The 13,535-nt window shown below is 44.8% G+C and overlaps 1 protein-coding gene across 1 annotated transcript; it reads right to left on the bottom strand.

Annotated features, from left to right (window-relative positions):
- Positions 1-6,684: 6,684 nt before the first annotated feature.
- Positions 6,685-13,528, bottom strand: dselb (dermatan sulfate epimerase like b). Its single transcript, XM_023431502.2, has one exon. It carries the CDS (start codon positions 12,474-12,476, stop codon positions 8,817-8,819), a length of 3,660 nt encoding a protein of 1,219 aa, XP_023287270.1. The 5' UTR covers positions 12,477-13,528; the 3' UTR covers positions 6,685-8,816.
- Positions 13,529-13,535: the final 7 nt, after the last annotated feature.

Genomic DNA, 13,535 nt, shown 5'->3' with positions numbered 1-13,535 from the left:
CATTAAATGCGGGATAAATTGGGATAGCTCTTAAGTAAACTTCAAAAATATATTCTGGCAATGAAGCAACTTCCATTAGATTCCTATTTTCTTTGATTTATCCGATTCATTTGGCGATAAACAAACATTAACTTTGGTATTTTCCAGTTAATTTGTCAGCTGCCATTACACAAGAGTGTCGCCTGCAATTTAAAAGTTAGTGGATGGCAACAGACTCAGTTGTTGGCTCCGGTCTCCGGTCCTTCCTTCCTCTCATTTCTGTATGTTAATTAAATAGATTCACAAGCCGCGGGATTTGCACAAATTCTTTCACTTGAGTTGAAACATTTTTAAACGTGTGTGTGTGTGTGTGTGTGTGTGTGTGTGGGGACGTGTCTTTGAGACGGTTTGCATCGCCCCCAGGTAAATCTGACTCCGGTCGTGTCCTTCCATTGACTTTGTATACAATCTCCCTGCCTCTGTAAGTTTCCCCTTTCATTCTGTCAACAACAGTCGTTGTCTAAGCAAAAACGTTGAATGCATTTCAAGTGTTGGAGCTGTAACCGATTAGTTCGGTGGAGTGAAACCTTCTGCGTGCGTCGTCCGGTGGCCACGAGGCGCGAAACACGACAACAACACCGAGATAAAAATCACAAAACAGAAAAACATAGTGTTGTATTTCCTGGAGCATCGTTGAAGCTTTCTTTAACGAGGACGTTGTGTTTTTTGTATTTTGCTACAGTGTTTTCTTCCAGTGTTGTTGCTGTTGTTGTTGTTGTTGTGTTCTGAACCTCAAGGCCACCGCAGTTTTCCTTGTGTGCATGCATGAAACAAACAAAGCGCAGACCCACTCTTAAAACCATTGCACTTCAGTGGTTATGGATGCTCTTTTGTGGGATTTGTTTTTTCTACATTTTAATCTGCGACTGCGTCTAAATTAATTGACTCTATCCACATGTGAGACGATTAATTATGATTTATTTGGGAATATTTTCTTCCAAACCACATAAAGACCTTCAGGTGAGTCTTGCTCTATTACCTGATCCCTAGAACATCCCTAAAAAAGTTGTTGAATTAAAGCAGAATTCAACCTGAATTCTGGGTTATCTATCCTACCCAACCTATAAACCCAGCAGTCTGAACTCAGCATTTGGGTTTTTAAAATAACTTTTCTGTACTTACATGATGCATATATGTATGTTTATTTCTCTACAATCAAATTGCTATACTGCATAGTTTAGGTTTGGGGGGGGGGGGCCCCCCAAGCAGGTTAATCCGGCCACGGAGCTCATGCACAAAGTGTCCTGTTTCCTCCTGCAAGACACCGAGCTAAGCACTTTTGCAGACTGAAATAGATAAAGCAGAAGCTTGTGGCTCTTGAGTTCGTCCTGTACCCTTCTGGTCATTTCATCCTGCGACAGAACAGGTCATCAAGGACGATTTAACAGTTGGTGTAGCCTACAAATCATCATCACTGTGTCCCCGCGAAGATGGCACCTCTTACTATCACCTCTTACAAGGTGGTTACACCTCTTTGTGTTGGGTTTTTTTTTTTGCCTTCTGTCTGTTTGCCCTGTAACGACTGTGACATATTGTTTCATGAATTGATGTGCGGAGGAGTAAAAATCCCTTTAAAACGGCTCTCCAGAGAAGTGCCACTGTGGTCCTGGCCTTGTACAATTCTCTATAATTTCTTATCGTCTCCTCGTCTACTATATATATATTTTTTTTTCTTCTTCTTGCCAAGCAGGCTATGAATGGCGATCTCTTAGGAACACAACCATATGAGCAGAGACTCTGACCATCTGGCTTCCTCTGCAGCTAAAATTCACGGGGGATAAGAGAAGAGTGACTAATGTCCCTCATCTCCTGCCGCCTGTCAGTGTCAAGATGTCTCTTTTAAAAATAAAACACTGTTGTCGGAGGCTGCACAGAGCCAGCGGAGTGATAACAAGTGTTTTTTGTTGTTGTTGTTTTGTTTTTTTTTTGCAGAAAAGAAAGGGAAGGTCACCGCCACCAGGGAGAGGGGAAAAAGAAACTCATTTCAAGTTTGTATTCTTGGCCTGATTCCAGAGGTGCAGAAAGCCACACTGGGCGGGACGCTTATGGGAAGGAGGTGATATAAAAATCTGTGTAGAGTCTAACGATTGGCTTATCTCCGAGGCGTCACGGTGCAGGTCTGCTGTTAATTCGTTTTGTGGGGAGTAGCTTTCCATTTCTGCTCCGTCAAAAGCCTGAGAGACCAGAATATGCCAGCGAGGGCAAGGGAGAAGAAATCCTGCATTAGTTATTTCATTTCTTAAAGACTTTACAACAAGCTGTTGCTCTGCTGTAATTTCCAAGGCACACTGTGACCAATGTCATAGGGACCATTACTCCTCCTCAAGACATAAATTCCACTAATTAGAGATCAATGACTCATGCTTTATGTAATTAGGCCGGATGGGACGCCCCCACAAAACTCAGACATATATTCATCTCCTTTTTTTTTTTTTTTTCCTATCTCCCCTATCAGTTCTTTTGTGTATAACATAAAACATGGAAATGATCCCCTCGGCAGACATGCCCTGCCTCCACTCGGCTCAGGGGAGCCGTGGCCGCGGCAGCACTCTGACAGCCGGGTTATGGTTTCTGGGTCCCAGTAATGAAGGACTACAGAGTGTGTCATCCAAGAAACGGGGGCCTCTACCCCGTCTGTCTGTTGGCGAGCCAGCTGGATTCAGTCCTCCGCCTCGGAATAACACCAGGCCTCAAACGCTGTAGCGCGGCCACCCTTTGCTTTAACGGGGCAGAAACAGCTCATTAAATCACAACAGTAGCTAACCCTTTCCATAACAGAATCGGTAAACTCACATTAGTCAGACAACAGCTAAATCATCTGGTCCATTTGGTGTTGTCATTTCATCTTTTTTTTCTCCCTTTTATCTATGTTTCCAGCTTACACGTCCATTCTGCTCTTTTTCTTCTTCTTTTATTTTATATTTTGCACGGTTAGCAACCTCAGCGGTGGAAACAGGAGAAAAACAGAGGAGCACTTGCTACTGTACAGTGGCTCGGTTTCCCAGAGTCAGCGAGCTGTTTCAAACTGTCCATGATATCCAGAACAAGAGAGGGGATTAACCAAAATGTCAAGAGAGACGAGTTAAGCTGACAGGATATTGGTTTATACTGAAGGGGTCTCACTTTCAAAGTCAAAAAGTCAGAAACTTCTGCGAGTGAAATGTTGCGAGTGTCATATTGTTGAGCAGAGAAAATTCAATTTCCGCAGACTTTCATTTGACTTTCAGACGCAGAGGAAACGGTCAAAGAAACTCTGAGCTTTTTTTCCGGGAATCGAGCAAACAGCACAATAAACAGTTGTGTTTGCACAATAAACAAATGGGAGGGAAATAAGAGTGAAATGTACCGAGGACCTTGAAAGACGTTTTACACACAAATCCTCAGACAGCACAAAGTTTCTATTAATAGTCCAGCTAAGCAGTTATCTCATTTTATTCTGCTGGCTATCTCATGCTCAGGGACGATATCATAAAGAAACTGGCAGTAAAGACAATGTAAAGCCTTAAGGAGAGTTCTGATATACAACTGTGAGTCAGCCTCAGTGTAGAGATTTGCCTGCAGTGATATTCACAGTGATTTCCCTGCGCTATAAGACCAGACTGGGCTTCATTAGCAGTTGCCGCTGTTGCTTTATTGGCACAGAATTTCCCATTTTCACTACAGAAATGAGTTGCCACCAGCTGCAAATTGACAAGGCGCCATATTTCCTCGCGAGTCATCTCTTATTAATAGCAATTCTTCAGGATCCGCACCCCCACCCCCCCTGCATCCAAACACAGCAGTGTCATCAGCAGGTAAATTTGAACAGTGGGATCTGAGGACTTCACAGGCATTGTTTACCACAGCGAAAATGACTAAATATAGGGGAAGAGCGGCTTCGCCAGCTGCTTACACCTTGTCTGTAAAGTCTGAATACGGCCCCCGAGCCTCTCCTCTCGTCGTCTGAAGGACACGCTCGCATCACGCCGTGCACATCAAATTCACATTTAAGTTTTAAAACTCTCGACAATGACGGCGTTGCTCTCCATTAGCGAGCTAATTCTGCGGCACAATAGACTTATACAGTATCGATGATTACTCCTCTCCAGAATATCAGGCTGCTCTCTGACTGATGGTGGCTGCAGCAAAGGTTAATTAATGAGCAGTGGCAGGAGCGATGGCTGCCGGCGAGGGAGAGGCTCTCCCGGGACTTGGACTCACCAGTGGTGAAAGATAAAGGTGGAACAGGGAAGGGTATGACTACTCAGCTGAAATTGAGTCCCCCCCCACCCTCGCCCCTTTCTATCTGGATAACCTCCGTGTACTTAATAGTCTGAGGAAGCTACTTGATCACTTACCACAGCTGCTGCATGGGATTAGATCATAACGCAGCTTTTCACCACGTTCTCTGTGAAACCTTATTTCATGCAATGATTACGTATTGGTTATCAAACATCGGAGATTATCTATGAGGCAACCTTCCATCTTAAATTAGTTCTGCAAATCTGCCTCTTGTGATCAGACATCAAAAGGCTTTCCACAAAGCGTGTTTGTCTCTCCGTGCAGCCGGCGTCCGCGGCGTTATTTTCAGATGGGAAATCAGTTCTATGGAAACACACTCTGACGTAGAGCTTTATTTTTTACCCTGTCTGTAGAAAGCCATTAAATTTAATTGGTAGACATTATCTATGCAGACTTTAAGTTAATGTGTGGACTAGCCTGATTAGCTCTTTATGTAGCGTCCTGTTTAAAAGCCCAATGTTAAAGAGGGTGCTGTTTTTATATAAGCCACTCTTTGTAAAGGGTTAATAGATTGTTAATGGTTGCTCAAGTATTAAATACACCCTATATATAAAGGTGGACTATTGGAAAGGGGTTAGCTTTATTAATGCTAGATAAATCCTCTAACTCCTTCCAGTCTTCGATAGAAGGTCAGGATTTTCTTACTGTCTTTAAAGCCATCATGTCACCAGAGCTGCAGCTGTTGAGAGGGGTTTGTATGGGAAAAGATTTCAATGCTTGTGTGAATCAATAGTGAAGCAAAATAACCTTTTTGATCCTAATAACTTCTGCTTTTTGTGCATATTTGTATTAGAGAGACGCAATGATAAAAACCTTTTTATGCATTTAATGAAAATATGTTGGTCCAAAAACCGTGCTGTGACCGTAAAGATAATAGCAGGTTATGTTTGTTTGCTTTTTGCACAGTATTTTAATTGTATTTAACAAACTAAAACGACGCACTGATGTTACTGCATAAAACGACTTTCCCCTAAATTTGGTCGTTAAGCAAATAATTGAGTTAAAAAAATTGGAAAATCTAAGTTGCATTAATGGAAACAGTACATTTGAAAGCAATCAGATTATTAAGTACAGCTGATTTAAAGCAATTGTGTTAATCTAACTTGTTAACTTGATTTGAAAAAGCTTAATTAAATCGTGTTTTACCAATTGAAACACTTTTTTTTTCTAAATTGAGGAGATTTTTCACAACTTGGCGACCTAAAAGCTGTTCTCAGTCATATAACGGCTTAATTAGTAAATGATAAATTAACATCAATGCAGTTAATAAATGAATTTAGTTATTAGTAAAAGGTTTCTACATTATTAGCCCAGTGGTTCTTTATTTAGGGGTTCGGGCCTGTCAAAGGATCGAGGGGTCGTGAGATGAATAAAGACAAAGGAAAGAAGAAAAAACAAAGTACTAACACACAAATTGGCTGAAACGACTTGGCCTGACTTCGTTCCTTCAATCAAATCTGAGACGTTTAGAGGGAAAATCTCTCTTGGTTGGTTTAAGTAACAACTTTAATCTAAACTGGTACATATATCCGTTAAATATAAGTAGCAGAGTAAACAACATATTTGCATGACACAATCATACCACAAAATCTAATAACAACAACAGCTCCCGTGAGAGTTAACGTGTGAATCAGTGGAAGTGAAAGTATTGATAGGGGGATTATTTATGCACCAATATTCCCAGTCACTCCCAGATCCACAATGAATCAATCTAAGCTTGCTCAACAGCCAGGGAGTGCAAGTCCGGACTTGTAGAAACCTCCCTTCCAAAGCATTTGCCTGAGGTTTTTTTCTTTTCTTTTTTCTTTCTGTTGCAGAGAATAATGTTCCTCTGCATAGAAGGATTAGAGGACGCTGCCAAGCATTGGAGTGTTACAGGAGGGATCAAGAACAAATGAGTAATGAAATGACTGACTCATTGAGACCGTTCTGAAACATGAGATGAGGCATGTGCTCTTTTCGGAGCCTTGCTCCTGTTAAGGTTCCCGTCGCAGTCGCAGAGCATGGCAGAAGAATTTCCCGACATGTTTTTAATTGTTGGCTCCTCCTTGTCATGCACGTCATCCATATAAGCAATTAGGCTCCTGTCATCCGTATCTAATAAAATGGAGACTTTGCCGCTTCATAATTGTGGCAGCTCAGAGGCATCTGCATGAGTAGACGTCTGACTAGTGAGTTAGCAGCAACCGTAGTGAAAGACAGCATCTGCAAATTAAAATATATGTTCCGGCTTTTGTAGCGATAGATAATAGCTAGTTTAACACGAGTATAATAGCAATATCTGCAGCTAATGAGGATTGATGTCGTACAACGCTACGAACCATTATCGTAGTGCAAGATGATTCACAACAGCCAAACAAAGACTGGTTGCCAATATATTTATGAATTTATTATTTTTCTTTACATCCTCTCCACCTCCTGCTCCGGAGCCCACAGAAAAACCGTTAGAAAGAAATGATTGTAATTCAAGGCCACAGAAGCAAGGAACCATATCCCCACGAGCAAATACAAAACAGAGTTGGTAACAGGATTGCAACACCAAAGTGAAAGCATGTCTGCCAAGTCTACACATTCAAAGACCACAAACATCAAACGGGTTTTCCAGGCAGTCAAGGGTTTCAGTGTTCATAGAGAAGAAAACAAACAGGACTGTTTCTAGCTGAGAGAAGATGGATATTTCCAAAATGGCCACAGTATGTTTTTTTTATTTTATATTCATATATATATATATATATTTATATATATATAAAGATATACATTTTTTTGTTTGTTTTTGCATACAGATGCAATGGAGAGTCTATAATTGAGTGCACCATGTGCATGTTATATGTGATCCATTTACATTACAGAAATGTTCAAGCAAGACAGCATCAAAGGTTACTGAGGAGTGGAGTGTACATTTCTGCCCAGGCCGAAGAGCAACAACATCACATAGTAGAAATGGTCCCCCTTTAATTTTTTCTTTTTTTGTTTGTTTTTATTTTTTTCTTTAGCTATACTTAATATTCATCCCCTTTAATCCACTGCTCACTGAACTCTTTCAAGACAAAAGCCCCAAAAAAGATCATCGGATATCTGAGAAATGGAAACTTTGTGCCGTTTGAATTTCCTCCAGGCGTTTATGGTGAAGACAGCACAGCAATATAACACAGGGTAAGCCTCAGTTGTGGCGTTTTGCAGATTAATATGAGTAGCTGAAGGGGATGCTTTGGAAATTGCTTTGACTAGAAATGTGTCAAGGCTGACAGTTTTTTTTTTTTTTTTTGCTTTTCTGTTTTTTTTTTTTTAGTTTGATCCCCATTAAGCACTTCCCTCTGATCTAATTCAATAAATGCCAAAGGGAGTTACAATAATCATATTCATTCCTGATCCTTTGGGATATGTGTCTTTGGAACCCATAAATACTTCTAGACATAACATCTTCAGAGGTTTAAATGTCTTCCGAGGTTTAAGATTTCCGAGCTAATCAAGTACATACAGTAAAAGTTAGCTTTGAAAGAAAGAAATGCACTGAATCCCACATACAATCAAAAGAGTCTCTGTGAAAGTGCTAAGCCATCAAACTGTCATGACATCACTGAGCTTCAAATAAAGTCCCTCCACTGGTGTGATGAAACTACAATCCATATCATTTACACGTCTGGATCATAACAATAAAGCGCCGCTGTCGTCTTCTTGTACATTGCAGCATTTTTTATCTTTTTCTTTAACAGTTTTAAAGGGAAACAGCACTCAATAGTTCAGATATTAAAATTCATGACAGCCAAATTAGTCTCCCAAAGCTACAAACTAGAAACCGAGACTGTCAATAAATATGAGTCTTATTTCTTAATGAGCTTCATCTGTTACAAACCAGTAAATACCCCACCACCCACCACCACCCCCTCCCCAAACATAATCCCTGTAATAACAGATATGAATTTTGCACAAACATCTTTTCTGACATCACAGATTAGCCATGGGGGGGTGGAAGAAAAAAAAACAACTAATTTTTCATCTCTCACTAAGAGACACAGTAAATAAAATCTTCACTGAGAGCTGTTCTACGACGCTGCGGTAACACAAAACTTGTGCTGAAACTCAGTGGCGTTTCCCCCCCTGCATGTAAAAACAGCAAAGGTCTAAAGTCTCGCTCAATAAAAGAGCGCTACAAGTTAAAGTGAACAGAGCTGCTGTGGGAAGAAGACTAATAACAGAAGCTCCCTTCCACCTATTTTAATGTAAAATATTCCTCCCTCACCGACATCTGTTGCTGTAGTCGGTACAACACCTTACACACACACCCAAACAAATACAGCTGACACAAAGAAAAACTTTTAACACGGACAGCAATGCTACACAGCTTTTTCCCCCCCTCAACTTGTAACATCGTCTTTTTAAAATTTAATGTCAGTGCAAAAGAAAGAAAAACACGAAACAAAAACAACTTTACACAACTGGATGTGCAGCTACAGTAAAACAAGACAGCTCAACATCAGCTGACCAGCAGCAGTAGGTTAACTGGCAGACCGGGCGTAACCCAGCCTCTTCATCACGCTCCCACACACATCCTCTATTAGTCTGACGTCCTTTCGGGGCATGTTCTGTCTCCACACGTTAATATTGGCGGGTGAAATGTCTCCTTCGTACATCAGATTGTACAGGTTCGTGGAGGTGGTGAAAATGAGTTGGTTGAGGGCCGCGGGTGAGACGGGCACCCCGAGGAATGTGTGTATGCTCTCCGCCGTCTCCTGCGGGAAGTTGACCACGTCCTCAAACCTCACTTGGAGGTAGGACTCCTCGGGGAGGCCCTCGCTGACCCTCAGCACCGCTGCGGTGTGAGCCAGCCACAGATGAGCCAGTATCAGGACCGGGTTGGTCTCCGAGCGGGACAGCAGCCTCCGGATTGTTTGAAACTCTGGCGCCACGCTCGGGCACCCATCCCTGACGGCATCCTCCTTGAATATCAAGGAAAGGTGCTGGGGGATGTTTTTAAGGGAGTAAAGGCTGGGTTTGCTGTTATAGACCATGAGATAAATCCACGCTCGAGGGTCTCTCACCAAGTAGATTGTCCTCAAGGAGGGTCCCACCACCTCCTGAAGGAAAGGCAGTTTGAGGGCCCAGCTTCCACTGCGCATGTTGAGGACAACCCTGGCATCGGGGTACTCCACAACGTGGCGTCTCATCTCCCTGATGTACTCTGCATCTCTGTCCAGACTGGCCCTCAGTTTGCCCTTCAGCTCAGACGCCGGCTCCCTCCTCCTGGATCTTTTCTTCCTGTCCCTGGAGGGGCCGACCCTCTGCAGCTGTTTGACCCTGCCCCCGCCCTCCGCCAGCTGAATATTCTGCAAGTGCAGCTTTGTGTTGTGGACCAGCGAGTGCAGCCAGCCCTGAATAATCTTAAAGCGTCCGTGCGCGGCGTCTGACCTTGACCACTCGCAGGCGTCGACCAGCGAGTCGAACTCGAACTCGGTCTCGGGGATGTCCACGTGCTCGGTGGGAACCCTGATGTAAACAAAGTCCGAGCTGTTGTAGAAAAGATGCTTGAGTATCTCCGATCCCGATCCGGGAAGGGTTGTTATGACGACGGTGGGGAGCGGGAGCCGGCGCTGCTCGTACAATCTGATTTGTTTGTTTACTTCGCTCTTGGCACCCGCACCTTTCCATTTTACCCCACAGAGAAGCTGATCGCAGCTGTTAGACACAAACAGCAGCTCGGCTATCCACAGAATGAGCACAGAGAGGAGGGCGTAACGCATCAGCCTGCTGAAGCACACATAAAACTTTCTCTGCATGGTCAGAAATCCGATGGCCACACAGAGAACGACCCCTGCTATCACGTTGACTGTGAATCCAAAGTCGAACAGCTGATTATCACTGCTGATTTGTTTGGGGATGAGTTGAGTCCCGAGGCCGAATCGAGTGATTTGATATCTGTCCTCAACTTTGCAGTGACCTCCGAATCCTAAATAATTCAACCTGGCCCCGATGTCTTTATAGTTGGTCGCTATAGAAACGATCCTCTCTGTGTTGTTTATGGTTAAAGAAAGCCTCACTCCGTTTTTGCTATTATCCATAAATCTACAGTTGGACACTTTGACATACGGCCCGTGTAAAACATAAGCCACTCTGCTGACTGTCCCCGTCACTGGGAAAGTGACGTTGACATACTGAGTCCACCTCTTCTTAAACTCCGCCGCCTGCTCCGCCTCCTGTATCCTGGTATCGGGGCTGTGACCCTGGGCGTCGAACCAGAACATTTTATAGTGGGCGTCCCACACGTCCATCATCGCGCCGTTGTATTTGTCCATGAATCTGAAAGGGACGTATTTAAAGTCAATGTCGAGGTTGTGGAAAAAGGCGCTGAGCGACTTCACGGGCGAGTCGCCCAACTTCTCCACGTGGTCGAGCACGAGCAACGTCTGCGAGTTGAGCAGAACCAAAGCCCTGAACACGCTCTTTAGTCTCATGGCGGCGGAGTACGCCGACACCGCCTCCCCACTCACAAACATGGTGTCCCCGTGCGAGGAGGCGACAATCACCTCCCCTCTGGTGTCACCCACCCCTTCGTCGGTCCAGCGCAGCCACTTCGCGCACTCCCCCAGCTGACCCTCCCACGGACCGTTACACTGACTGGTGGGGGAGGGGCTGAACACCAGGACATTGTTCAGGTAGCTGTACTTTGGGCCATAAAGTGCTTCAGATACAAACACTTGTCCATTAGGGGCAAATGTGAAAGAGTTCTGGTCCGGGTGCTCGTGACCGGGGTTAAAACTGTTCCAGCCATCCACCCAGGAGTAAGGCTTGTCATGGACAATATCATAGACTGCGCGGCCACCCAGCCTGCCAGACTTAAAGGAGACAAAAGTATTACCCTGACCGTTGGGCAGCCCCGCTCCGTAGGTGACCACGCCCCAGTTTGAGAAAATATGCATCCTCGCTCTGCCAAAATTGTGGGGAGGCTGCGGTGTGAGGTGGGAGTTGTACCAGATGTATTCTGTGTGAAGTGTGGCCCAGCGCTGGGCGGACGACTGCCCCATGGGACCGTCCTTGGGTCTGTGCTTTCTAATCTGCTGAGCCAGCCAGTTGCCCGTCCCGTTCCTCATGACGAACGTGTCGAGGAAGACGAGCTGACTCTCGGGCCCGTAGAACCAGTTGTAGTTGGAGTCCGCGATGCCGACCGTCCTCTGGAAGCCCGGCAGCAGGGTGGCGTAATAGAACCAGAAGTGTCCCCGCAGCCAGTTGTTCTGCATGTTGTCGATGCTGAAGTGGCGCTGAGCTAAGAAGACGTACTGCGTGACGGACTTGGCTGTGTAGCTCCCGTAGGCTACCCCCTCGTCCAGGGACCCGTCAACTACGTGATTTAGGAGGAACATAGTTTTCTCCATGTAGTTCACCGACACCTGCTTCCAGATCATTGACTCCGGGTCGTCGTGTGATCCGACCACTATTGCACCGGTCAGGATGGCTAAAATGTTCGTGGTTTGATGATTCTGGAGATACTGCTTCCCCCACCCTCTGTACTTGGAGAGCTCATACAGCTCTTCTGTCTCAGAGCGAATCTTTTTCAGGTAAACATCCCGTCTGCGCTGGTCGAGCTGAGAGTAAATAAAGTCATAAGCAGTAGCAAAACCGGTGAGAGAGTGCGCCATGGGGACCTCGTCGTTAGGGGCACTGGTCACCTTCCAGTCAGGGTACTCAGCCATCCTATCCATAAACTTGATAAGAAACTGCAGCGCCGCAGAGTCCTCAGGGCACAGCAGGCAGTAGAGCGCCAGGGGAGGCAGGTTGTTCCCATAAATCTCATTCCACTTGCTTGTAAACTCCTCATGTTTCACAGGGGGCATGTAAAAAGGGACATTAGACAACATGGTGAGCACAGCCGCCCGGATGACTTTAAAAATGTGACTGTGGGTGGTGGAGGACCTTTGCCTCAAGTGCAACACATCCACCTGGTTAAAATACAGGTTTGGATGGGAGGCAGTAGACTGGAGTTTCCAATGCTCAGCAGCTCTGTCTTGTGTGAGCTTCACCTGCAGCAAGTCATCTGTGAAAATGTCTCTGTCTGTGGCGTTGAAGACCCCCGAGAAGGCGGTCCCCACCGCGAACAGCGGCAGCAAAAACACAGAATACACAACCCAGTTAACTGCCATGTTGCCCGGCATCTGTGAATACATCTTACTGGATTTCAAAGTTAAGCAGCTGATTGTTTTCTTTCCTTTAAAAAAAAAAAAAAAGTCCCACAACTCAACATGCGATTTTCAGAATAAAAGTCCAGGTGGGATATGTTAGTTATCGGTGTGATAGTCCATAAAATCTCTATTTTATAATCCGGTATAATGCGATACCAGAGTCACATGCATGATAGTCAAGAAAGGAGGAAAAAAAACAACTTTAGTGCAGGAGCAAACTGTCCACATCCACTTGTTAACAGTTTGTAAAGGCAATAAAACACATTACATTAAACAAATAAAGGCCCGCGGGAGAGAAGAAGGTGTCTCTGTTCTGCTTTTTGAATTTAAATCCAAGATTTCAAAAAATAAAAAATATAAATCCTCGTCTTATTCCTGCATGTTTTCCTCCTCCGTCTTCACAGTGGTACGTGTGCTCGTGAAGACTGGCATCTCTCCCCCCCCACCACCACCCCTCCTCGCGTGCGCCAGTAACTCATATCGATTGCCTCCCCAAAAAAAAAAGAAAACATTTCCTCTCGGTCAAACATCAGTCAGCCCCAGTCTGTGTCCGGTCCAATCACAGCCACCCACAGGCTCCGTGTGCAGCCCGACCGAGCCGCAACATCCATGGACATGAAGCTCAGCAAACAACGCATCTCCGCAGACAACATCGCTCAGTGTCCCCGCTGCAGAGACTCCAAACTGCCCGGTGCTCAAAACTGCACATGCTGATCGGGAAGCTGATCCGTGTGCATTGTTAAATCCAGTTTGTTTTTCTTTTATTTCCCCCTCTCTCTCTCTCTTTCTCTCTCTCTCTTTCTTTCTTCTTCTTCTTGCTCCACGCTTTATCTTCCGCCGTGAAGTCCGACGAGCAGAGGAAAGTTGTCGTCACTCCTCAAGTATTCAAAGAATGGCTCGTTTTCCCCATTGTCCGCAGGGAAGAGTGAAATCAGCCTCGAGAGTGATGGATATTCCGCGTGTAAATCTGAGCTCCGTACGCGGAGATATTCGCGTGTCCGCCGCCGTCTCCAGACACACACATACATATACACACACACACAT

Source organism: Seriola lalandi, unplaced genomic scaffold (genome assembly GCF_002814215.2).
Source record: "Seriola lalandi dorsalis isolate HSWRI2012SDOR001 ecotype SW California unplaced genomic scaffold, Sedor1 jcf7180002054923, whole genome shotgun sequence".
Classification (NCBI taxonomy): domain Eukaryota; kingdom Metazoa; phylum Chordata; class Actinopteri; order Carangiformes; family Carangidae; genus Seriola; species Seriola lalandi.
Note: the sequence above shows the minus strand (reverse complement) of the source record. Positions and strands in the feature narration are given on the sequence as shown.

Excerpts from the sequence above, each read along its gene's own strand:
- dselb (XM_023431502.2), bottom strand. The coding sequence starts at position 12,476 with ATGTATTCACAGATGCCGGGCAACATGGCAGTTAACTGGGTTGTGTAT.